At 42.2% G+C, this 25,781-nt stretch overlaps 1 protein-coding gene across 7 annotated transcripts in view; it reads right to left on the reverse strand.

Moving 5' to 3' along the window:
• The window catches only part of ENPP2 (ectonucleotide pyrophosphatase/phosphodiesterase 2), a 72,340-nt gene extending 48,562 nt beyond the window's left edge, over positions 1-23,778 (reverse strand). The window contains exons 1-3 of one of the 7 annotated variants that reach the window (XM_051778481.1): positions 23,494-23,778; positions 7,377-7,479; positions 1,546-1,701 (exon numbers count right to left, since the gene is read on the reverse strand). In XM_051778481.1, coding sequence (XP_051634441.1) covers positions 1,546-1,701; positions 7,377-7,479; positions 23,494-23,778 — 544 coding nt within the window. Of the gene's footprint in view, positions 1-1,545; positions 1,702-7,376; positions 7,480-7,576; positions 7,694-7,779; positions 8,064-23,493 lie in introns of those variants that run through there. The other 6 variants (XM_051778480.1, XM_051778474.1, XM_051778475.1 and 3 more) reach the window with 6 other exon arrangements.
• Positions 23,779-25,781: the final 2,003 nt, after the last annotated feature.

The raw sequence follows: 25,781 nt of genomic DNA on the forward strand, positions 1-25,781 counted from the left end.
AGTAAAACACTCCAGCTCTTCTCATCTTGCAAATGAAGTTAGGATCTAAGGGCCTGTCTAAATCGAGTGCTCTCTCAAGGGTAGTACATTGCTACATTTTGGAACAGGGCCTATGGTTTTAAGGATGATTTTGCACATCCAGGCCCAACAAAGAAACTTTAAAAATCAGTTTAGACAACATCCACCAGTAAAAAAACCACATCATATCAGAGAAATGTCTTTTATCTTATTTTCTCCTTCATTTGGGGCTTTTTTTTCTGTAAGTAGGTAATATTTACAGATTATACATGTGATAATTGCCTGAATAAATGCCTATGGGGGTATATGAGAATTAGCACAACAGTTCCAAGTGCTATGCAGGTACGCATACACAAATGTGAACATGTGTCTGCTGCAGACAGGAGACTTGAAAAAGTGAAAATCCACCCTTTGGTAGCAGACATCTTGCTGAAAGCTGAAAGTCTTCAAAAAGAGCCTCTCATTCTGCAGTCATCTACACCGGGGGTGAAACAGCATCAGTCTAAAATCAGAAGTTTTTTGGCCTGGAACTAAAGTTGTTTTTCATACCAGATTAGCTCACCATTTGTTGGTACTGAGCTATGAAAATTATATATTCATAAACAGAGTTGAGGAAATCAGGACTTTTAAACATGGCACAACCATGGGCAATGATATATTTAATCATCAGACTTCTCTTCTGGTTGCTTAGTGTAATACTTCGATAAAGCAAGAAAAAGTTTAATGGCAAAAGTAAAAGGCATCTGTGCCAACTCTGACCACTGTGCAAAAACTCAAAAAGAAGGGTATAACTAATAATTTAGATGCACTATGCTCAGAAGTAAAATATAACTTGCGGCCGTCTTCGACGTTTTCCTTGACTGTGACTCAAGGGGGGGGAAAAAAAGGCAAAAAAAAAGAAGAAAGTGAACCCATTGCTGTATTTCCATCCCCAGAGGTCCAATAAACTGAAGTCAAATGTTTCTACCAGTGCGTTATAAGCATCCTGAAAACGAGAAATCAGAGTCTGGGGCACGGGTAGTAAGCCCAGGCTGTCATTTGAGGCTTGCTCCAAGAAGACCCACACTCCTTCAATGCTCCCAGTCTCCAAGGCACCTTCATGCCACAAATGAGCCTGAATTGCACCAATATTGAGTTATCACTTGGGGGAAAAAAGGATGGCTGACACAAAATGACCAACCTCCAGTTTTTACCACAGCTTTTAATTGTAGCCTAGAGGTCAAACTGGTGCCTGAACACTGATTATTGCTTTTAATTTAGTACCAGAAGATCTACTTTTCCTGTAATATGAACAGTACCCTGCTTTTTCTGCCCCTCCCGAAAGGAACAATAGATGCTCATTCCTACTGCTCCTTGCAAGGAAACACGGGCTGCATTCTGGGCTGAGCTGAGCCTGCCCAGCAAGGCGAGGTGAGGAGGAGATGCAGGTTATGGCAGGGAGCGAGGGTTTATCAGGTAGGTCCTGACCACTGGCAGGAACCAGGTGTCAGCAGCACCTGGCAGTGCAGGACAGGAGACCCATCATACCTGTCTTCAAGCACAGCTCATCAAAGTCGAAGCAGCAGCTGTTGTAGCTCTTGCACAGGTTGTCACAGCGGCAGCCAGGAGGCTCTGCCTCTTGAAGTTCAAAGCACCTGTTTTTGCAGGAGCCAGAGGTACTGATCCAGGGGGAATCTGACAGGACTGTGTGAACAAGAAACAGGGCAACATCTGTCAGGCCAGCAGCAACGGGACAGGCAGCTCAGCCCCAAGCCACTCAAAGGAGCAAAACCTCAGATTCTTGCTCTGGGAAAGGGAAGGAAGCAGGGAGAGGAAAAAGACTGCTTGAAGAAATGAAGGGAAAAAAAAGAACAAATTCCAAAAGAGTTGTTCTTTTGGGGGAGGAAAAAAAATAAAGGAAACAGCATGCTGTGATAACATCCTGCAAAGAAACAGCCCTGGCTTTACCTCTGTAACAATCAAGAGATCATTAGCAGAAACGTATTGAAGTCTCCAAGGCCCCATTCCAGGAGCTGTAGTTATTCCACAGAAGCAGGCCTTTGTTTTCAGAAACCAAGTGACATTTTCATGGCTGGCTGGTCAGTTTGCATAGGAAAGGACTCCAATTAATCTACATGCAACAGCAGGACTTGGTTTGCTATACTGGAAGGCGTCAAATCAATGTGAAGCATGAAAGAAAACTTTAAGATGCTCTATAAATTAATGGAGAAATAAAGCAAGGCTTTTTGACGAGATTCTGCAGAGCACCAAATTATAAAATATCCAGAAATGCAGAAGTATTTAAGAAATTAATATATTATTACATGTGTAAGTAAATGGAGGACTGCCAATCTGAAAGCCATGAATAATGTATTAGACTTCAATATTCTATTAGTAAGGGTCCTTAAAGTCAAAGCTGATATGCACATATCTGCTGTTTTCTCAAAACTTACTGTTTTGTACTCTTTAAATATTTTCAGAGTTTTTCCTATAAGAGAATCCTACATAGCAGCTTATACAAAACAGGAAAATTGTGTGTTGTTCTCTAGGGTTAATTGCATTTTATGAAATAAAATAACTAAGTTATGTTATCCTTTAAATACAAAGGTGTCCCAAGGAAAATTTCACAATACCTTTTGTTCCTTGAGAGATCTATTAAAATTAAGTATTTGAAATCATCTTGGTTTTGTTTTCTTTTAGGTCATGGTTTGGTTTCGGGTCTGGTAAATCTCACCATGATTAGCAGTATGATTTTAAGAGGACTGACACAACGGCATTTTTGGGAAACAGCTGCTCTGATATTTTCTTATATATTTTTCCCCTTACACTTTTAAATAGACGAAAGTTCAGTCACCACATAAACTGAAGCGAAATCTCTTCCCAGATAAGATGGCATTAACCAAATACTATGAGAATGGATGGAAAAATTATAAAAGAGGAGTTCGGAGGTGCCATTGTAGTAGCTGATGTCTCATCACCACCCATCCCCAGCACTACTGCTCCCCCACTTCCCTTGGAGTGGCACTGGCACTGGTTGGACACCAGCATGAACCACTTCAGGGAATAAACCTGTCAGCAAATCAACCCTACACCAAGACCGTAGGTGAGAACCCCAAACCTACCATGTTTGCACTCATGGATTATGGCAAGGCATACTCATAGGACTGCTGGAAAAGACAGTAGCAGACAACTGTGTCTCTCTGCTTTTGTGGTTTGTTTTTCTCAACCAGGTCAGCAATGCTCAGTGAGATTAACTTTATACACATAGTTAAGTTTTGCTCTACCCTGCAAGCATGTTCTTAATGAGACATCAATATTTTGGCCATCTGAAATTCCAAGCACTTAAATGTTGTGTATCTGTGCTGGCAATACAAAGACCAGTGTTTTCTTTGCTCAAGTAAGTAGGTCCCAAAGCTATGTTAGAAATTAATCACATGAGAATTGCTTCAAAGCATGCTAATAACTCAAACTTTCAGAGCTATGAAGCCTTCTTCCTTATTTTTAATGACAGATGCTTCCTATCAAATGCTTCTGAAAAACTGTTACCAAAAAATATTTTCATGTTATTTAACCTCTTCCACTACTTTTTCTTTTGGAAGCCAGATAATATAAGCTTCAAATCAAAGGTATTGTGAACTTGAAAGTATTACATACTAGCATATAACCCTTACACTGGCATTACCCTCTTCCTTTCAAAGGACAGAGAAGGAGATCTTATCAGAAGGCAAAAAAATCCACATGTCAACATGTGTTTAGGAAAGAGAAGGTATAAATCTGATTGCAGATTACATAAGAGACAGTTAACTGCAGCTCAAGGAATGTCTACCTGTTGTAAAGAGCAGCTCATCTATCAGGAAACCACTGGAACAAATTGCCCACAGAGGCTGTGCAATCTCTGAGCTTGGAGATTTTGAAGAACAGGTTAGGCCAAGATCTGTCAGGATCACTTCAGTAATAACTGACCATGTCTTGGGATATGAAGAAGGTCTACATAGCTGTTCAAGGTCCCTTCTAGCTCCATCTTCTATAACTGCAGGTAGGGTTTCCATTTCATGCAAGAAAGGTTTAGGCCACTACCTTGTCTGTTATTTTCTCATATCTCTTGACAACCATCTCATTACTAATGTGACAAATTATCCCAAATCACTTAGCAAATTCAAGTCGCACCCCCTGAGTCAACGCAGGACACTTTCTATATCACAGCACAAAAGAGGACTTGCTAAATTTCTCTCAATATAAGATCACTCCTTTGTTTATCATGCTTGACCTTGCCTTTGCAGCCAGACCATGCTTTTCAGGTCGTGCACAATGCCATGGCAGGGGTACTGGTGCATGCAAAATAGTCTGAAAATATATCAGGAGCTCCATCCGTGGTGAGCACTTTCAAACTAGGAGAAACCCTTGTACAGAACAAACTTACACAGTTTAAAAGTCCTTTTCAAAATTCCTGCATCCCTCCACAGCTCCTGCAGTCAGACTGTGCAGCAGGCAGAGGGATCTCAGCATGAAGATTCTCCCCTCCTTATTTAAAACATAAAGTCTTTCACATCCTTTTCCATACATGCTTTTTTGGCCAACTAAGCTCAAAACAATCATCTAATTGTCTTCTACATCATAGGTTAGAGACCAAAGTTACATAGGGCAACAGTGCCTTTGTGATTTAGTTCATGGGGGTTACTACATTTTCATTGTAAAGGTGTTATCTTAGAAGGTACCATATCAAATTACTTCCTTTGACTCTGATTACAATATCTTTTAAAAAAATCATATCCATTTATTTTCAGTAGTATTTAAGACATAAGACAATAGAGACATGCCTACACAGTCATTACAGGAAGGAGACTACCTGGTAACAATCTACCATTTTGGATCCTATGGATCCCATATGGAACCTATACGGAACAACCAAATGATTATGCAAAACATTTGGAGCTTCAATATTGCCACATAATATTCATTTCATGAACTTGCATTTCATTTTTGCAATGAGTAAAATCTCAGTGAAAAGTCAGAGAAAGAAAAAAAATATATCCTAACTCCAGTATGAGAAAGGTAAGACTCCATTTCTAAGGACATGTTAAAAATCCATCGAGAAGGGATAGAAAAACTTCAGTGTATCTCCTTCCAAAGTGTAAGTTATCCTATCATGACCAAGAAACATGCTTCAAGAGATTACTAAGGACATTTTCCCCAAAAGCGCTTACAAAGCGCAAAAAGCAAATAACTTACAAAAGTAAAGTTGTGAGTCTTGGTTCTCTTATGCCTTCTAGAAATTTTAGGTAAAAAAATTATTTCAATTAAATAATTTGTTGGGTACAAATATTAAACATCTCAAATGTATAAAGACATACATCTGTACACTGTAAAAAAAACAAGGTGGGATAGGCATTATGTGATACTTTGACATGCATTTATAAGCAACTAGGAAAAAAAAAATTGTTTTTGGCTCATAGCAGAGTTCTACGCTAAATGAAAACTAAAATTTGTTTATAATCATGGCATACCTCTGGAGAAATAACAAATTGTCTTCCGCAGTAATGTTTGGTAAAGACTGTTTTATTAACTCTTAACACCAAGAAACTTGGAAATAAATAAGCCAAGGAAGAATGAAATTGAAAAATAATTATACCAATCTTTTGTTCTGGATAAGTCATTGCACTGGACTTCTAATGAAGTATAACTGGAAGTAATTTTTACTGTCTCCTTTAGCCAGATATAACTACAACACTTTATTATTTACTATCACTTTTTTTTTTCCTGCAATGAAAGTAACCAAGCTTCATAAACACAGAATGGACAAAACCTTCCATTACTGTTGTCTCTCATTGTTGCAACCTGGACTTGACTACTTCAATGCCAGGTGCAGGTCCAATCCCACCTGTAAGCAAATTCTCAATACACTTCCAAAAATACCCCATCTCCTGCCCTTTTGCAAGAGATCCTGTATTTCTTCCTACTTTTCTGTAATGCTGATCTAATCCTCTTGCTACTGGAAACAACACACAGCTACTGATCCCAGCCCTGACGGTGTTGAGCGGTGCTGGTTGGCTCAGCCGAGCTGGCACCCGATCGGCTGCAATGGGTCCCCAGTATCAGACCTTTGGAACTTCAGCAAAACCAGCTCTGAGCAGCTCTGCCCGAGACAATCACTAGCGAACCAAAGCAGCTGGTAGTCAGATGTTGAACGCTTGAAACGCAAATCCTTCGCATTACTATTACACACACTACACAACTACTCTGCAGTTAACATACTAGAAGATTAAAAGCAAAGCCAAACCAAACCCGTTTTTCAAACATTTTTTAAACTGATATAAAGATCAAAGGTAACAGACACTATCTTTTTGATTACCTAAAACGCCTCTGCTCAGTGATTGTTGCCCTGATTGTTGCTGTGATTAGACACCAATTCCTGTCAAAGACGGGGGACAGAAGGACACAGATACATTACCAGGAACGCAACGAACTCTGGCCGTGGTAAACCATTTTATAATTAAAATTCACAAGCTATCATTACAGATGGGCACTGCAAATGAAACCCTTCCACTTCAATTACGTTAACCATCTCTAAGTCAATGACCGCAGGTTTTGTTTCTCCTGCCAAAGGAACAGAGGCACAAGTCAAGCCTGGGGTTTTTTGCCCTTTTTTTTTTTTAGGAAAAAAAAAAGGAGTAGTTTTTTGGTTTATACATTTTTCCATTTGGAGTATGTCTGAGCTCACAAAATCCTGTATTGCCCCAGAACACAAACAACAGTTCTTTTTGTGACAGTTCTTACTGTCTTCCAAAGAAAAAAGTAAAATACACAAGAAAAACAGAGGACTCAGTGACAGTGCATCTGCACGAACACCTGCTCTCCTCTCCCGGCCCTCTCCGCCGTCAGATGTCTGCCGTCTACTGTTCACAAACCAGCATGACCTCAGGAGCCACAGAAATCCCTAAAGCTTTTCTCACCAGCGCCTCTTGAAAGCATTCATCAAGTTTCTAGAAACCGCTTCAATAGCTACCAAAATAAACCCAGTACCCTTAAACCCATCAGGGAGTTTCTCTTAGCACTAGAAGGAAACTGTGCAGAGCACAAAACATGCCAAACGCTTCAGAGGAGCTGATGAGACCGATCTCTGTGAGACTGAGAGTGCTCAGTCCTAAAATAAGCTAAATTTTCCATAGTCACATGCACACAGAGCAAAAGTTTAAGTAAATAGGAGACCTATAGGTGAGTCCCAAAGGTCAACTGACTCGGGCTCTGCGAGTTATTTATTCTTCTCTATATCCTAGAGGGAAAAGGAACAAGCAAACTACTGTTACGGAGTAGGAATGGTTTCTAAGCACAGCCTATAACATAAGGGTATGCCGATGCACAATTTAAGTCCGTTACTGTACCTGAGACCGGCCCCTCATCCCATTCTTCGGATCTCCTAAATCGATTTGTTGTAAATCCCATGCAGACATTTACTCCAAAGGCAAAAGCAAACAAGGATATAACCTGCAAAAGTAAAACAGCAAAGTAAGAGAACTGTGCAAGAAGCAGGACTTTTGTGCTAAGAGCATTAGGCATAAAGGGTAGAGATGGTCCTCTGTACATTCGAGCTCCCCAGCACTGCAGTTCCCATCACTGGAGCAGCAGCTGACAGCGTCACCGTTGGAGAGTAACACAAACCAGAAGGCGTTTATGAATAAAACATCTCTTTCTGAAGCTGAAACGCTCCTTTTTGTAGGAACTTATTCAGGACAGACGGGCTGCTACTCCTCCTCTAAAAGCAAACACGCTCCTCTCCTCCCCTACCTGGTGCGAGTGGACGCAGCCCTGCTTAGCCATACCAGGGAATTCTTGAAAAGCCTACGCCGCACCGTCGCCTTTTTTTATAGTGAGTGCAGGGCTCTGTTTGCTCGGGGAGTTCGGGCTATTAGCTACGAGTAATCCCACCTGGTGAGGTTGACAGGCTCGTGTGATTTGTCCAGGGGGTGATTTCATCATGTTTCACTCACAAATCGCAGCTCCGAGTGCAAGAAGCTCCAGGCATCATCCCCTGGCTGCGCCCTCCCCCCAAACACACACCCGCGCGCTTTTATGTGGTTTGCTCTGGCAGAGCTGGGCTTGCTTGTGCCGCGGCGGCCAATAGCTCCTCCTGCTCGTTTTATTCTCCTCACAAAAGTAACATGGTTAAAAGAAAAACCAAATGCGTTTCCATCTGGCTCGAAGAAGAGGGGGAAACTCACTGGGGGCTGCGAACTGAAAATATCCCGATGCCACCCTCAAAAGTGCCCCGGTGTCAGGTGTGACAGCGCGGTGGGCTCGGTCCCCGCTGACCCCTCACGGTTGGGCGGGTTTGGGAGCTGGGGGACCCCTTTCCTTCTCCACGGGTGCTCCTCAAATTTCTAACTGAGCTGCAGAGCAGAGGCCTCTCAAAACTGGAGACGCTTTCAGAGCGCGGGGGTATTTTTCAACGTTGTTCTCCCGTGCTGCTGTGGCAGGGCAAGGCTCGTATCGATGGAAACACAAGCAGTTCCATGTGAATAGCTGGAAAACCCAGACTTCCAGAAAGGAAGGGAAGTGACACGTTCCCTCTGCCCCACATTCCCCCATTTTCATCAACAACAGAAAGCTTGGTTGTTTGGATAAGCACTTTTATTTACAAAGCAAATGATAATGCTGAACAGAATTAAGGTTGAAATCAGTGGCTTAAATATTATTTGCCAAGGCAAATTATTTACCAGTGTAGTTTGCCACTTTTTTTTCTCTGATGAAAGCTTCTTTCATGAAAATGTTTACTAACAAACAATTACATTTAAAGGAACAGAGTCGAGGTTTGTAAGCCCTCAGATGGACTGAGCTTCTCTTGGGACCGGTCACATATTCTATACTGGCATTAAGAGACAGTTTTCTTTAAATTAACTTGCAGTAATAAACATACAATTTTGAGCTTTGTTTAGAGGTACCTTTTACCTGCTGCAATAACTCCCCTTCCCTACTGTGTAGCTTTACAGGACAGAGTCTAAAAAGTCTTTCTCTTCGCTGCCCACATCTCATCAGCTTGCCAGCCTTTGCCAGGAGATGATCCTTTTTTTATGCAATTTCTTAACCGAAAGTGGCTCCATTGTGTAGCTGAATCTTTGCATTGCAAGGCTCGGGGCAATGTAATTAGCCCAAAAAGACCTTCATCTTAGCCACACCAGGACATTGTATTCCTTTTACTTGCAAGGACTGAAACTATGAATTCAAGACCTATCTTCTAATGTGCACTTCACCACTAGCTGGGCTGAAAAAAAAATAGCCAATAGGCAATATTTTTCTAGCAAAAAGCTGAGCATAGAAGTCTAGAGAAAAGCAATTATCAACAATGTTACTATCTGTTCCTATGAAATTCTTTGCCCTTAGCCTCTGGTATATCCTGTGGTTAAACAATTTCATCCCCAAGCACTAGGTAAGTACAGCCGTGTGTGATCACAGCAGACAGGAAACCTAAGGTGCCACAAGTAAAATTGCTCAGTGGTGTTGCCTATGTATCTCAGCTAATGAAGCTCATGATTTCATGGGCAAAATACGGAAATCAGCAGCCTCAAGCTCTCCTCCAGCTTGGGACCCTCAGATTACTGAGGAACCTAGGCAAAACACAAATGAATTTTGAAATCAGGTGGCCAGTTCTGAGTGTCCAAGCCAATACATCCAGTCTCATTTTCAGAGATCCAGAGTCTTTGCTGTTCCTGCATGTCTTCCTAACACACAGGTCTTCAGTTCTCTTGAAAGAAAATTCCTACATATGTTAAAAATGGCCACCTGGAAAAATAAAGCAACAAACAAAACCAAGAAATACAGCATCATGCATGACTTCTACTGACTTAAAAATACATGTTTCCATTTGTGTAACCTCTCTGGAGCTTGTAAACTTCATGACTTTACATAATAGAGGAGCTCATTTTGTTTTCTGGTCAATGTTACAAGTATATTAAATTAATTAAATCCTTTGTAATGTCCTTTAGAAATATAGATGATGACGACTCTGAAACTGCTAATCTTTTTCATCTGTGTAATGTAAGACACATTTTCCAGTAGCTCTCGACTGAACATACACTCAGATGCACAATGTTCTTTTTGTCACAAAGATTGTGCCTGAAGCCATCCTACAGATGCAGAAGGAACTTATTAGCATAAACAAGGTCTAATCATTTTGTTCAGGCAAAATTTCACTGCTGGGATCAGTGGCAATTAATTTTTTCAGCAACTAATTGCCATTTTATTCATTAGAATAGAAAGGACTAAAGCTGAAATAATATATTCCTGGCCCAATAATTCAGCAATTCAGTGCAAGTTTTAAGGCTTAAATGAAACACATTTAAAAGGAATTTTAACAAGATCAGCAGAATATGAAATGCCTCTTCATCAGTTATCATGAATAAGAATTGACCTTTGGATTTTCTGGCTTTTATTAGACTGATTATTTAACTCTGGATGCAAAACTTCCAACCAGGCACCAGATGGCGTTTTACATGTGAAATTCATACTGTAACATTTCCACAGTTACAAACATTCACAGAATCGCAGTATCGTGTAGGTTGGAAAAAAACATTAAGATCATTGAGTCCAACCCTTAATTCGGCATTTCCATGTCCACCACTAAATCATGTCCCCAAGTGCCACAAATTTCATGTCTTCTAAATACCTCCATCAGCTTCCCTGAGCAACCCGACAGTCCTTTCCAAGAAGAAGTTTTTCCCAATATCCAGTCTAAACCTCCCCCAGCACAACCTGAGGCCATTTCCTCTCATCCTATCACTTGGTACTTGGGAGAAGAGAACAAACTCCACCTGGCTACAGCCAGGTACCTCTCAGAAAGCACTAAGGTCTGCCCTGAGCCTCCTCCTCTGCAGGATAAACACCCCCAGCTCCCCCAGCAACTCCTTCTAAGACTTGTGCTCCAGACCTTTCACTAGCACCATTCCCCTTCCCTGGACACACTCCAGCCTCTCAATGTCCTTTTTGTAGTGTGGGACCCAAAACTGAATCCAGGATTTGAGGTGAGGCCTCACCAGTGCCAGATCACTTCCCTGGTCCTGCTGGCCACGCTATTTCTAATACAGGCCAGGATGCCATTGGCCTTCTTGGCCACCTGGGCACACTGCTGGACCATGTTCAGCTGCTGACCAGCACCCCCAGGTCCTTTTACACAGTTCAGCAAACTGACCGAAGGTGCCCTCAATCCCCTTGTACAGATCATCACTAAAGATATTAAACAGAACTGGTCCAAGTACTGAGCCCTGGGGAACACCACTTGTGACCAGCTGTTAATTGGATTTAACACCACCACCACTCTCTGGGCCCAGCCATCCAGCCAGTTTACTATCCAGTGAAGAGGACACGCATCCAGTTCATGAGCAGCTGATTTCTCCAGAAGAATGATAGAGGAAATGGTGTCAAAGGCTATTCCATATTGTTAATATAAGCAAGGCAGTATTTACAGTCTTATATGAAACTGATTTTTCTTGACTAGTATTTTAATGAGAAAAGAAATGCAGAGAAATGCAGTATACTGGCCTAGTCAGAGGTTGGGGATGGAGTGTGCTCTAAAGAAATGAGCCTTCTTTGCTACTCCTCTCCACTTTGCCCTGGATGCTGGATGCAGCCACATCAGGTGATGGGGGGGGCCAGGGTGAAGGCTCCAGTATGCTTGATGGCAGCATGAAAGGCAGAAAGGTGAAGAACTTCTCTGAAGCATCACAGAGCTCTCACCCTCCCAAATGCAACTTCCACAAATAGTTGTGGCCAAGAAAAATGATTAGCTGAGTGAACAAAATAGCAATTTCAAAGAACAAAACCCTGTCGGTTGGTAAACCATAGAAATTCAAACAGTGTCCAGATCAAATATAAGCATTGAGAAACCAAATGAACTTCCAGCAGCCAAAGTGATCATGGGAAGAGTCAAGTACTTTGCTGAAGACACCCTGAGTCTTTTTAACAAAATCAAAGAGGTACAACATAACAAGCAGAGCTGATTCCCATGTATAAATGACTCTAAAACATATTTTTATCACAGAATCACAGAATGGTTAAGATTGGAAGGGACCACTGGAGGTCATCTAGCCCAACCTCCCTGTTCAAACAGGGCACATTACTCCGGATTGTGAATATCTCTAAAGAGACTCCACAGCCTTTCTGGGCAGCTTGTTCCAGTGCTCAGTCACTCTCATAGTAAATAAATTCTTCCTCATACTCAGGTGGAATTTCCCATGTTCCAGATTCTGTCCCTTGCCTCTTGTCCTACTGCTTGGCACCACCAAGGTGGTGGTGGAATTTAGAGGGTTTTATAGAGGGGGTAGGCAGCATAGGGTAGGAAAAGGAACTATTAGCATAGGCAAGGTCACACTATCTTTGCCTTGGGCTGTGGGATGCGTTTGCGAGTTGAAGAAGCTTCTGCAAGTATCTTTTGTACTTACACACAGAAGTTACATTTTGTCAAGGAGACAGAAGGCACTGGACTGACTTCCCAGGAGGTGCACCACCACACCCTCTGCTTCCCCATGAGACTGGGAAGACCTACAAACCAGGCTGTGCTCATTAAAGTACACCCTCCTCACCACAGTTCCTCAAAACACCACCCAACAACAGCAGTCTCCAATTATCTGTCTGCTCATCATCACCAGACTCTCAGGGACAATCAGGGACAAATTAAAGTCTTCCAAATTGCAGTTTGCTTCAGCCCAATCCGTGAGGCACCAAGTGCCTTAGGCACATAAAGGCCCATCAACATTTTTGAGCAACCTACATAACGCCTTCAGGGTTCGCAGGGCTGGGGAGTCAGCACCCACATCCAGCCCAAAACTCACTGAGGACAACCAACAAAGCACGTGGACCTGCAGAGCACATTGCACCCCTCCTCATCTCACCCTCATCTACGTGTTCGGCACAAAATACGGTGTACTGGGTTCATGCCTGTCTGAAACTGAGTTCTGCCTTCCCAGGGAGAGAAGAGGAACCACTGGCCAAGGGAGGACCTGAGTCCTAGTCTTTACATTTATTTATGTAAAACACTAGTATACTCATCAGGCACTGAAAGCCAGGTGAGTAGCCTGGTGAGAAAAAGGAGGGCATAATGAAATAAATTCTCCCACACCCAACATCACATACAACAGCTTCAGTGGTTCAATGTGGGATGTGGATTTGGTGACAGCACTGCAGCTTCTGAAGCTGCTGCTGATGCCTGTGGAGGGGTCTTAACTCAAATGCACCCTCCACACACAATCGCCATTTGTGCTGTCACATAAGCAGAACAAGGTTAATAAGAGAGGTCATGTAGGGTAGCTAGGTCAGCTGGAAAAAGGAGATAAGTTTTCAGTGACCCAAAGAAAGCTTTGGGTGCCTGAATGCTTGTCTCTCCCAGCAGCACTACAGCTTAATCACCACCCACTCCAACACAGGGCATTACACCTCTCACTGTGAGTTGCACACGGTGGCAGCAGCATCAACACTACTCCAATAAATACACCTCCAACAAATTTCTCATCTTCAAAGAAACTAACATTTACCCAACTTGGTTTCTGAACAATATTATTATTATGAAGCTGCACAAGTACTTCACTAAAATGCACTGAGTTCAGAATTATATTTCTTAAAATAGTCATATATAAAAATTTTAGCAACTGCAGAATAAAAACTGTTCTGTGATGAAAAATCACATCTTCAGGGAGGATGTGAAGGAGTAAAACATGGAGCCAAAGAGCCCATATGTGTTCTTAGTGCAGCTTATGTGAGATTTAGTATGTATTCAGGTCCTCATCCTTGTTTTCCACTGCCTGAATTGGTGATGGGTGTCACAGGTGCATTCCAACAGCTTTACATCCTTCTTTCTAAAAGAGCTGTAGACTTCAGTCATGTGAAATCTGCCCACCTACCCCCATACAGTAATCTGGAGGTTCAAGGGCCTTGCATGGTACCTTGCATGTGCCACACACAGTAATTTATTTGAATTTTGTAAGTTATACAACCTATTACATCCCATAAAAACCATAGACCTTCAGAAACAAAGAGTTAAAGCTAAATGAGAAAAAAACAACCAAACAACCCCCCCAACCAAAACAAACAAAACCAAACAAAAACCACAAACAAACAAACAAAACCCACAAAGGTGGTAGAACTACTTAAAGATGTAAAAAGTAGGTTTTCTAGATTTCAAATCATATATCTAGTTTCTTTGTGTAACTTGTATGTACATCCTTTACCTTGTTTGAACCTTTCTCAGTAGAATAATAGCTTTGAATCTCTGGATATATAAAACGTCTTTTGGGGACTTCTACAATAATCCTGTAACATATCTCTCCTACTTAATCACATTTACCCTCAGCTCAAACTCTACTTTGGCACAATTTTCAAGCTCAAGGCTTGGATATGATAAAAAAATTCCAAGTGTTAATCTCTTCCCTACAAGTAAAATATGGATATAATTAATACTGTTTTGTTTACTTTGCTTTATCTGCCAGAAAAGAGTTTCTGTGTGTTTGAAACAGATTATTTTGTTCATGTTTTTGGCACTTGGATCAAGAAAGAAGTATTTTAATTAATATTTTTCTTCTCGTTAATCTGGAAAAACTCCACTGATATTTTCAAAACAGCAAAATCCTATTTAATTTCAGTTAAAGAGATTCATCACTATGAATATTGTTCTCAACTTGCCTGCAGTTGAGGTTTCGGATGTCCATGCTCTGCGGCATCAATAGTTCTGCAGTAAAAGCAGAGGGATCAGGCTGGAAACAGAGAATTCCCCCACAACAAATAGGGACATGTCTTCAGGTGGGCACATTTTGCTCCTGGTTCTTTATATAAGAGGCATCTAAGGCTGAAGAACTGACTGCTGTTACAGTGACCTGTAAGTGTCTGCACATATGAAAGCTTTTTTGGGGGGGCATGATAGATGAATGCATCAACACAGAACAGGCCTTGGCAGTGTTGAACTTAAGACCAAAAAAAAAAGCTTGAACCCACTTCACATGAGCATGAGTTGAATTCAAGCGGAGCTATTTTAATTGCATGAAGACTGCAAGACTGCACCACTAAATGCAATCAGTCCAGCATAAAGACAAGGAAATCCTAAAGAGATTAGAACAGTTGACAAAAAAGAGATGTTCTCTGAACAATTAAAATAACAACTGTTAATGCTGCCTAAACTGCGTGATCTGATTCACAGAGAGGCTCCCTGAACATTTATGTGGAGGAGGATACAATAGGAACTGTCCAGGCTTTTGTTTGTAGAAAAATGCATAAATGAGAACACAGCTAACACTGTCACAAACATAATCCCATCTACAACGTCTTTTTGGGTGAACTGATTTATCTCATCTTTATGACTTACACAAGCTTAAGCTATCCCCAGCTGTTGAGAGGGGTGAGGTATTCCACTACCTTGGAAATAAGTGGGGTTTTTGCCCTTTTCCTTCAGAACAGAAATAAACCTAGCAAGTAGAATCCAGATACCAAGTGTCTACCACCAGCGCTGGCAGACTGGCTAGTCCTTGCTATCACTTCCATCCTCTCACCCCAGCCATTTCTAGGGTCACACTGCAAGTCAGAACAGGTTAAAAAATTCCCTTCCTTTGACAGGTTTTGCAGCTGTATGAGTTTTCTGCTCTGGTCCTCAGCCCTGGAAGCAGTGTGTCTGTGAGATACAGTGAGCTGCAAACTGCTATTTCCAACCCCCAAGCCGGGCACTGTAACTAAGGAGCATCCCGTGGGCAGAGGAGGGGCGGGAAGGGCACGGACAAGCTCTTCTCTTCCCCTGACTTTTTTCTGCTCCCAGGGGAGTGGAGTCATCGCAGCACACGCTCACCAACCCGCATTTCTGAACGTGCATCTGCTGCTGCCTGTTTCAATGGCAAAGCACAAAAACTTAAAACAATTGCATCTTGCTTTTTTAGGTCGTTTCGGACAGATGGGCCACTTTCCAAGCATCACAAATTTTGCTAAGCTGAAACGTGTCACCCCCAGTTCAGTTGAAGGCCAGCTTTTTTTTTTTTTTTTCTGATTTCAGCTGAGTGCAAAGATGACAAATGTAAGTACAAAGGGAAAAACATCCTGTTGGAACAGTACTCCCTGTTTTCTATGGGTGAGAAAAGTATAAGTAACATTTCAACAACAAAACAGTGTGATCCGTTGCTGGATTTTTTTCTTAAATCCATATCATAATGTGTAACTGAATAAATTTCAAAGTCTGCAGGAATGCAATATAAAAAAAAAAGAAGAAAAATGCTAGCAGTCAAAAATATGCAACTCTGCTAGCATGGGTTTGCATAAGGATTATCAGGGGGCTTATGCAAATACTTTTTCACCTTTTCAGCATAAAACTTTGGAGAGGAATAAAGAATTTTTTTTTTTTATAATGAATTAAACAAGCTGTAGGGAAACTCAGGTCACTTAAACATTAATAGTCTTTGTGATTATTTTTAAGCAAATAATCTTACTGAGTTGTTTTGTTTAACTCATCTTTTTTATCTAGCAAAACAAGACTTTCAGAAAGAAACAGTTCCTTGGTTTGATGCTTGCTGACTGCTGTAGACTAAAAGAGCTCTGCTTTGTTCAGCCTTCACAGAAAGCTCCCCAACCTGGTAAATGTCCTTTTCACAGCAGACAAGACTGAAGTCAGCTAGATATAATATTTGTTGAAGATTCTCAGGGCAGAGACAGATGTTCCTGGGCATCCACAAAACCTGCAAAACAGCTGGGACGATTTAATTTATTATCCTTTCACTGTCCATTGATAAAGCTTCTCCGAGACACTGAAACCAAACACCTTTGTATGTGTCTGATTCAACCCATGTAAAAAAGGACTTGAGTAAACTACTGCTCTGATGAAGAGAATGGGGACACCCCCCTTTCCAGCAATAGCTTTGCCAGCTACAGGGAAAGCCTCTGGTGCCTGCTGTCCCTGTTCAGGTATGCAAATTCAACATTTCCTCATTTTGGCAGAGGAGTTGCCCAGCCTGCAGCCCCTCCTCTGCACCACACTGAGCACGGCAGTTTGACCGCCTGAGTGATCTTCCTCCAGCTTGGCGCTGAGGAACACTATGATTAAATGACCTTTAAAAGAAACACACTTTGGACAAAGAAGCCAGGATGGATGATGGAAACAGGCAAGGAGCAGCAACATCTTCAGGTGACAGCTGAAGTCAGCAGAGGAGGATCACCCTTGCTCCTGGGTAAACTGAGTTCTCTTTGCACTGAGACAGAGCAGGAGCACAAGCTTCCTCTGTGGTAGTTTAAGCCATGACAGCTGTTTTGAAAATGAGTATGGGACTATAACCTTAAGTTCATACCCCTGTTTGTTGGCAGTCTATGCCTGCTGAAGCGTCTGCTTGATTCTGCAAATAATTCAGCATAGTTTTGGAAAGCACTGGATTAAAAAAAACCAACACAACACTAGGAAAACTTGTGTTTTCTTTGCTTCCTACTCTGATGCCTTATGAATAAAACAAATAAGCCAACCTCAAAGCCCCATTGTATAAGGGCAGGTGGAAGTACAGTCAGACTGCAGGGCAGAGGGCTCAGGGCAGAGGCATGGGAAACTTTGCAGGGGTGGCAGATTCAGCACACAAACCAGACCTGATGCTGCCAACAGCACAACAGCAACTGCCAGGAGAGCATAGTAGATATCCCATGATTGTCATATGCCATGGCTGCCACAGTCATCTCCTGCCATCTGTGGGGAATACTGGGCTGGCTTGACTGAGCAATGGTAGGGCAGAAAAAGATAGATTAGTATTGAGGGTGAAAAGAGACAAAATATATTAGAAGAACAGAGCTTTAGAGATTCCAAAAGGGAATCTTTCCTTCTTGTTCCCACTGCTGTGTGGTCTGAAAGGAGGAAAACATCCTTGTGATCTCTGTGCTATTGCTAATGCTGTTCAGTTGTATTCTACTGCACAAGTCCTTTACATGTTAAGGGATGTCAGAAAAATAGAGCCTCTTTAGGTGCATTGAATTTATGTGGCCAAGGACAAATGACCTGAGTAATGAATCCTTTTGGACTTGGCAGCCAGCTGAGATGGAGACCCTTCAAGTTGTTTCTTTAGAAGAGGACTTAAACTGTGGCATCAAGAATTCTTTGGTAAAATCCTGTCATTTATAAGGAATGTACAAAAAAATGCTGTTTCCCTGAGCAGAAAAAGGAATCCTATTGTTCTGGATATCCAAGAGGCACTTAAGGGTGTCTTACATTTGTCCTGAATGAAGAGGCATCAGTTCCAAGGGAATTTCACCCAATCTTATAACATTCCCTCTGTCCTACCTGGAGGGGTGACCTTGTCTGTGGTTTGCCTGTTGCCTTCACTGCCACTTTAGCTGTGCAGCCTCAGAATGGAAAGAAAGGAAAACAAGCATTTATAAGTGATGGCAACTCAATTATGTACAAAGTATTGTTTCATCAGGACATTTTCTCCTCCCGCCTTCATAGTGACCATGTGTGTAAAACATCCGCTGGATGTTTTGTCTCAGCCAAAATTTGTTTTGGGCGTGCAAAGAGAGCCTTTGGGGAATGCCTAAAATGACTGAGGAAGCTGTACCTCTCCTGGGCTGAGCCCCATGCTTCCAATGTCATCTGCTGCAGGTACCAGACTGCAGCCACAAGCTCCTACTCTTCTTTCTCCAAAGATGGCTGAACCAAACCGTATTTTCTCTTTATACAGCCTGTGAAGTCTTTAGGCATTTTACCAAACATCCTTCACTGATCGTGATACAGGATGAGTGACAGGCCACCTTTGGCCTTTTCCCATCATCCCACTCACACCTGAGGCTGATGCTGATGCACCAAACCATGAGCTGGTGCAGCTGGAGAGGCAGCAGTTTGTTTCAGTCCTTGCAGTTGCAGAGTTTTCCTGTCCACTTTGATAGCCACAACACTGAATTTGGTGCAGGGCTGATCCCCCTTTGCTGCTACCGGAACACGAGCCCCTCACCACCATCCTCTCCCAGCTCCAATAAGCCCTGTCAGCCCTTGTCCCATTCCCCCATTATCTTGCCATTGCCCAGAAAAGGTTTTTAAGTTATCTCGTTCATCAACAGCACCAGGGACATACAGCTAATGTGACTTAAAAGGTTTTTCTGCCAGGCAAAATATGCAGCAATAGGTGAGCAAATATTCTATGGATAGTGGCTTCTATCTTGGAATGCAGTTAATTGTCTTTTCCCTTTTTACTACTGTTTGTTGTGAGCGCTGGTGCATCCTGCTGCACCAAAATCTCCTCCTGCCTCAAGGACTTGCACTCATATAAGGCAATTTGGAGCAATTCTGCAGAGCCCAGCTGCTGGAGTCAAGTAATTGAAAACTCTTAAGTGTGGGATGCGATGTCCCCCCGGACTGTCCCTGGGATGAATTCCCTCCCTCTGCTTTGTTATGCTGTTGGCAAAGAGCTGAGGGAAGTGCTCCAATCCTGTCCCAGGTTTGCACAGGGCTCTCCCTAAAACCCAGAGTGAGTGTGGAGCCCATTCGAGAAGTCCTGCCTGCACTGGCTCTGACAACTTCTGCTGTTTCACTGACAGAGCTGTACAATCATCCTTTCAAGTTAACACATTTTTCCCCTTGCAAATTATCAGTTTCTGACAAATGAAGGACCTGGTGGGCTGGTTTGTGTGTAAACATGAGGGCCTGGACCTATCTGAGAATTAGCGGGCTGGTCCTGCCTAAGTGCATGTGTAGCCTGGCAGCCTCAGAAGCTCATCCTGCCATGTCCCTGCAGCTGCCTGCACAGCCACATATGACAGTATAGAGCCACAATCTTCAAATTTGGCATTAGATCAAAAGTCCTGCATGAACAAAGCATTATTACCCAGGATAATCCATATATCCCAAGTTTTTGACCACCACAGGGATGAGAGGCAGGACCTCAGCTGAACATGCCATTAACAAGAAGCAGCAGGAAACAGAAATCTATGAAGGGAATAAAATGTGAAATTTCAGTGATGGGGACAGGAGACAGCTGCTGTGGGAGAGAGGGCTTCAAGAGAAGAACAGCAGGAACAACTCCGGCCATGTCCCACAAATGTTATTTCTGCACCAGATGACATGGGATTTAAAAATGAGGTTATGGTCAAGGATGAGTTTCCAAGAACTTCTTAAAAGAAAAAAATTATAAAGCTAGTGAAGAGATGAGTGACAGCAAAGTCAGAGATAGCTTCAAAACTAGAAGGTTTTCAGGTTTAAATCTTTAAATAGCCAAAAAATACATTGAAACAGAAGATCAGAGGTGAGAATCCAGAAATATGTACAATTGTGCATTATTTGGAGAGATCGGGGCTGCCCTGGGCCGGAGACAGTTGGTCCCACCGCAGGACACGGCTGAGTCTCTCGTGGCCCAGCAGCACCTCTCGTAGAACATACAGAAAAAGTGTAAAAAACATGGTGCAGGTAGTGAGGAGTGAGAGAAAAAGTAAGAGAAACAGCTCTGCAGACACCAAGGTCATCAAGCAAGGAGAGGAGGGAGTGGTCCAGGCACCGGAGCACAGATTCCCCTGCAACCCATGGAAAATACTTTAGAGAAGCAGGTTTGCCCTGAAGGACTCTGGCCCATGGCTCCACAGTGGGGCAGGGAGGTGTGTGTGGAGGAAGATGCAGCAGAGAGGGGTTGTTATATACTGATTATCTCCCCAGTGCTACCTGGGATGGTGGGGAGAGGTGGAGGAACCAGGAATGAAGAACTGGGAAAAGGGGAAAGAAAGGTGCTGTTTTAATTTTTTTATTTCCTTCCCACTATCTAAATCTATTTAAATTGGCAAGAAATTGAATTCATTTTCCCCACATGGAGTATGTTTTGCCCATGACACTAATTGGATAAGTGATCTCTCTGTCTTTATTTCAATCCATGAGCTTTCCTATCTTATTCTCTCCCCCTGCCCTGTTAAAGAGGGGGAGTGAGAGAACGGCAGGGTGGGCTTCTGGCAGCCAGCCAAGGTCAACCCACCACAGCTTCCTATTAAAAATCTCTACAAGAGATGATGAAATTCAATGATGAAATTATATAAACAAAGGAGAAAGGTTATAGATGAAACTTTTGAAGTACTTTACAATAAAAAGCATGTAAGAAAGACATGAAATCCCCCATAGAAATTAAAAGAGCAGCTGGATAGGAATTGTATTAGAAGAAGAGGCATCTGACAGTCTTCCAGTCCCAGATGTAAGGAAGGTCCATCTGCAATAGGAGAAAAGTTCTGTCTGGCTTAGGACAAGAGGGTAGGAGCTGAGCATACCTGCTATTATTTTTTATTTTTGATCTCTTTTCTTACAATTTTTCATGTACAGCACTATCAACTGGAACTTCTAAGCAGTTCTTCAATACTTTGAAATATGAAGACTGCTAGGATAAAAGACCATCTCCTGTGAATCTTTCTCACAGAATTTAAACAGTACACAACAGCAAAACAGTTCTCCAATGATGATAGAGCCCGTATGTATTTATTTCTATTTTACATCTTTTTTGTGTACCAAAGTGACGGTGACCCTCTCGTCTTTTATTCTGTGTGGAGCACACCCAGTTTCGTGGGTTTTGAAACAAAGAAAGCCTGTGAGATCATTTGGTCTGACACCCTGCAAACATAATCGTCATCTCAGCTGGTGATGAGCCCAAGGGAGGGTGCATCCCAGCTGGGCTGGTGTGGGTGGCATGGGGAGAGTGATGCTGGGGAGGCTCAAAAGTCCCCGTGCAGTAAGGTGCTGCAGAGGTCAGGGGTGCTGCCAGATTTGCAAGCACACGAAAAACAATTTGTGCTACTGGTGAGCCAGCAATAGCAGATTCTGCTGTGTTTCCATAGATGGTCCATTAATCTGGGAAATTGCCATAAATGAGCACTCAGAATAGCACGGAATTTGTACAACTGGTGCTATCCCAGCACTGCCAGCAGCAGTCTTGTGCCACCACTCTTCATTCATCTCTCACAAATATTCATTACCCCCACTTCCAGTTCAGCTAATTTCAAAGGATTACCTTTGGCATCTTTTGGTAAAGGCTGCTCTGTGGGCACTATTTTTAACAGCTCCAGCTTACAAGAATGATGTTAACGTATCTTTAGCTGTCTGGCATTCAAACTGAGCTGGCATCCTTGATGAATAGTTGGAAACCTCACCGTTGCAGTGACTTTAAACTTCATACTATAACCTCTGAAATAAGGTTAAGATTTTGTAGAATAAATATTGCTACACAAATGAAGAACTATTTTGTTTTCTTAACATCCTAAACAGTCCAGCCTCCTAAGAGGAAACATCTCTACAAACTTGGACTTGATGAGAAGCTCTTAATCTAAAAATGTCTGTTGCTGTCCCTGAACAGTTCAGCTGGTCACCTGTGGGCAGCCAGTGTTAGGGGCAGAGTCAGCCTCTTCTTTCTTTTAGGTACAGGCAACCCCCCACTATCTCTCCCTGCCCACCAGTGCTCTCTGCCAACCCCAGCCCACCTCCCCAGCACCCACCACACATCCAGCAGGGAGGGCTGGAGCTTTCATGTAAGATTTAGACAGAACCCTGACACCCTCAAAATGACAAGTCAGCATCCCAGTTCCACTTGCAGAGTTCAGCGTTCCCATCACAGATGTGGTGGCAATAAGGAGCAGCCTGCACAGCACCAACACATGCTGACAGGAAGCTTGCATAGATCAGCAGTAATTAGAAGCAAATCACAATCAAAGTCTAAGCAAATCAGAAGCAAAAGAGACTCAAAAGAGGGACCTGATGATAAATACTTCAAAATCAGAGTAATCAAAACCATTATGAGTCTAACTATATGGAGGGGAACTACCAGGGATGCGGTTTTATTACTCCTTATCAACTTGCCTCTCTAATCAGCACTTTACATTTGTTGCACAGGGAGTTATGGAAAAAAATTACAGATCCTTGGGGTGTTACTGCCCTGATTAAAGAACTTCATATATTTCCTTTGGAGAAAAAGGCTTAGGGAGAGGTGCCTTTAATAGGAACCTTTTGAGACAGATTTCCTTTAAGCCCAAGACTTTACCAGTGAAGCTCCAGACACTGGAAATTTTAATATAAATCAAAAGCCAAGTGATGTGGGAGTTTTAAAGTCATAATTATGTACTAGCATAATATTAATATAATAGGACATAAATATAAACAAAACACAAGATCCTGTCTGTGCTGGATGACAATTTTGATACTGCTGTAAGGTAAGAATATATATGAAAGGCAGTTTATATTAAAAAGGTTAAGAGATAAAACATCTTCAGGAGGCAAAAGAAGCTATAAGAGATCTACTATGGTTTGTAAAATACATTTTCTTCTCTGTGCATTAAATAATACTTTCTCCTTTACTCATGAGTCAGAGCACTTCCAACATCACCCCTGAATGCACTTTGGAAGGACTTCCTACTTGCCAAATCCCAATCCAAGTTGCACTTTGCAAAACCACATTTATGCTACTTCATAGCCTGAGTTTGCTTGTGTTTATATTTATTTAAGACTACTTTAGCAAGCCAGGAAAAAAACAAGGGGCAGAAGGGGAGGGCAGATGTGCCTACCGTACCAGTGGGTCTTTTTTCTCCATGACCGAAGCTCGACGTGGGAGCTTTGCTTTGCCCTGTCCCTGACAGCAGCTCCTGGCAGATGTGCTTCCCTGGGGAGGTCGTGGCTGCCCTGGCCCCAGGTTGGATCCCGGGGGGCTGCCCGGCCACTCTGGGCCTCAGTTCCCACTGCAGCGTGGCTGAAGTCAGGGTGCCAGCTGCCCCCGGCAGGACAATGGCTCCATTCGGAGATAGCCGGGGGACAAAGGCACTGCTTTCAGGAATGATTTTATACGCACACATGTGACCTTTGCCTGAAACGACTCTGTGGAGAGTGTCCCTGTCCCCAAGCTCTGCTTTCAAATGCAGCAGTCTGAGGCGCTTGTTTAATCTGTCGTTTTTCTTTTTGATTTTTTGCCACAGATGTCTCAGGAGAGGTCATGTGCAGATAACAAGGTGGTGCCAAGCTTCTTCTGATCATTTAATAGAGCTATTCAGTAATGGATAGGATTATTTTCTTCACTTTCAAAAGTCCTTCAGCAGAATCTGCTATCTGGAGTGCTTTTTCCACTTTTAGAAATTTAATTACAAAACCAGAGTACCCCAACTTCCAATCCCACACCCTGAGCCAGCCTAGGAGCCACTTCCAAGCTCAGGCCACCTTCACTAGAGTGCAAATGATTTTAAATTTATGCACCCAGATAAGACCGGCAGGGCCTTTGGGTTTTTAATGGATTGGAGTGACTTATTTATTATAAATCAGTTTATTCTAACTGTGATTTTTAAGTATTTTGAATGCTTCTTACTTGATGGGATATAAAATAGTGGCTGTCAATACATAGCACACATGAAACAAAAATATCTCTCTAGCTGGGCTGGAGATGGGGGGTGAAGACAGAGTTTATCACCTTTTCCTTGGGATATGTCAGTGAACGCTGCAAGTGAAAGGATGGTCCCTCAGTGATTTTTTATTAGTTTACAGGGAAGGTTAATAGCAGTGTGACTCTCAGGTTAGGCAAATTTTCCTTTGTAAGACCTCGATTTTGCTGTTTATTGCTCTGACAAACTTAAATTTGCACTGATATTTTTGTGGTGAAAGGAATTGGGGGTTTTAATCTATTTTTAACTTACAGCAAAATACACTGAACCTTTTTGAGATTAAAATAAAGGATGCATTCTTTGTTATACTAATGTTAAACAAAAATATCTGTCCTTTCCATAAATAGACCTCAGGTTTACATACTCTAGAGCAACAGATTGGATTTCGGGGACCAGGAAAGAATGGCCTTTGTCAAGTGAATACATTCATCCAACCCCATCACATCCCACACAAATTTTGCCAAGTTATAAATCTTCAAGAGATCTTTGTGTATGCTCAGCACTGTGTGAAACTTGCTCACACTTAATGGTTGACCTCTCTGAAGATCATCTTCTCTGGGTGTGTTTGAGCCCCTTACAGACCATGGATCACACTGTAGGTTTATTTCAAAGGAAAGGAGTTTTAAAAGGTGCTCACAGTCACAATGAGATACAGGAATGGGGTCATGGCTGGCTGTCTGTCACACACCACCCCCTCAGCACAGCCCACATCTCATAAAAAGATGTGGTGGTGTGCATGCTGGGAAAGGGAATTTCTTGTCCCGAAACAAATCCTGCCCCATCGCCCAGACAAAATTAAACCCCACTGTGAAATCTCCCTACCCAGTCTCCGTGTTCCCTCCAGCCCCTTCTCTCAACATCAGTCCTTTAAGAGAGCAAACATTAAAAAGGAGGATAAAATCAAAGCTTTGGGGAGCTACTGCAAAGGTAGCTCCTGTATCATAAATGAAATGGGGCTGCTGTTGGAAAGATAGTACAGAGTACGTGATAACACACAGAGATCACAGAATCAGACAGATTTCAAGTGTTTGAGAAATATTTCTGCATGTGAGGTCAAAAAATTCTAGATACAAATCCAGTTAGAGTTCTACAAGTACTAAATGCAAGCAAATTAAAATATACATATATTCTGTAATATCTAGAAGCAAAATATCTGAGTAAAGGCAGCAGAAATGTACCGAAGACAAAGAAACAAGCTAGCAAACTCACAGATCTCCACCTCATAGCAGGCTGTTCCCAACACTGTGTTTCCTAATACTTGTTTGAATTCCAAGTAAAAAGAGATGCGTCTCACTTTCCTTAGAAGCTAATGTGCAGCTTTTTATCCCCATCTCACTTTAATATAATTTTCCTTTTTTTTTAATTTTAGCTTATCACTTCAAAGTATTTGCTGCCCCATGAAAATACATCTGTTCTACAGCAGAGGG

This window comes from Manacus candei, unplaced genomic scaffold, assembly GCF_025592945.1.
Source record: "Manacus candei isolate 608988 ecotype Guabito, Panama unplaced genomic scaffold, ASM2559294v1 h1tg000013l, whole genome shotgun sequence".
In the NCBI taxonomy this organism is placed as follows: domain Eukaryota; kingdom Metazoa; phylum Chordata; class Aves; order Passeriformes; family Pipridae; genus Manacus; species Manacus candei.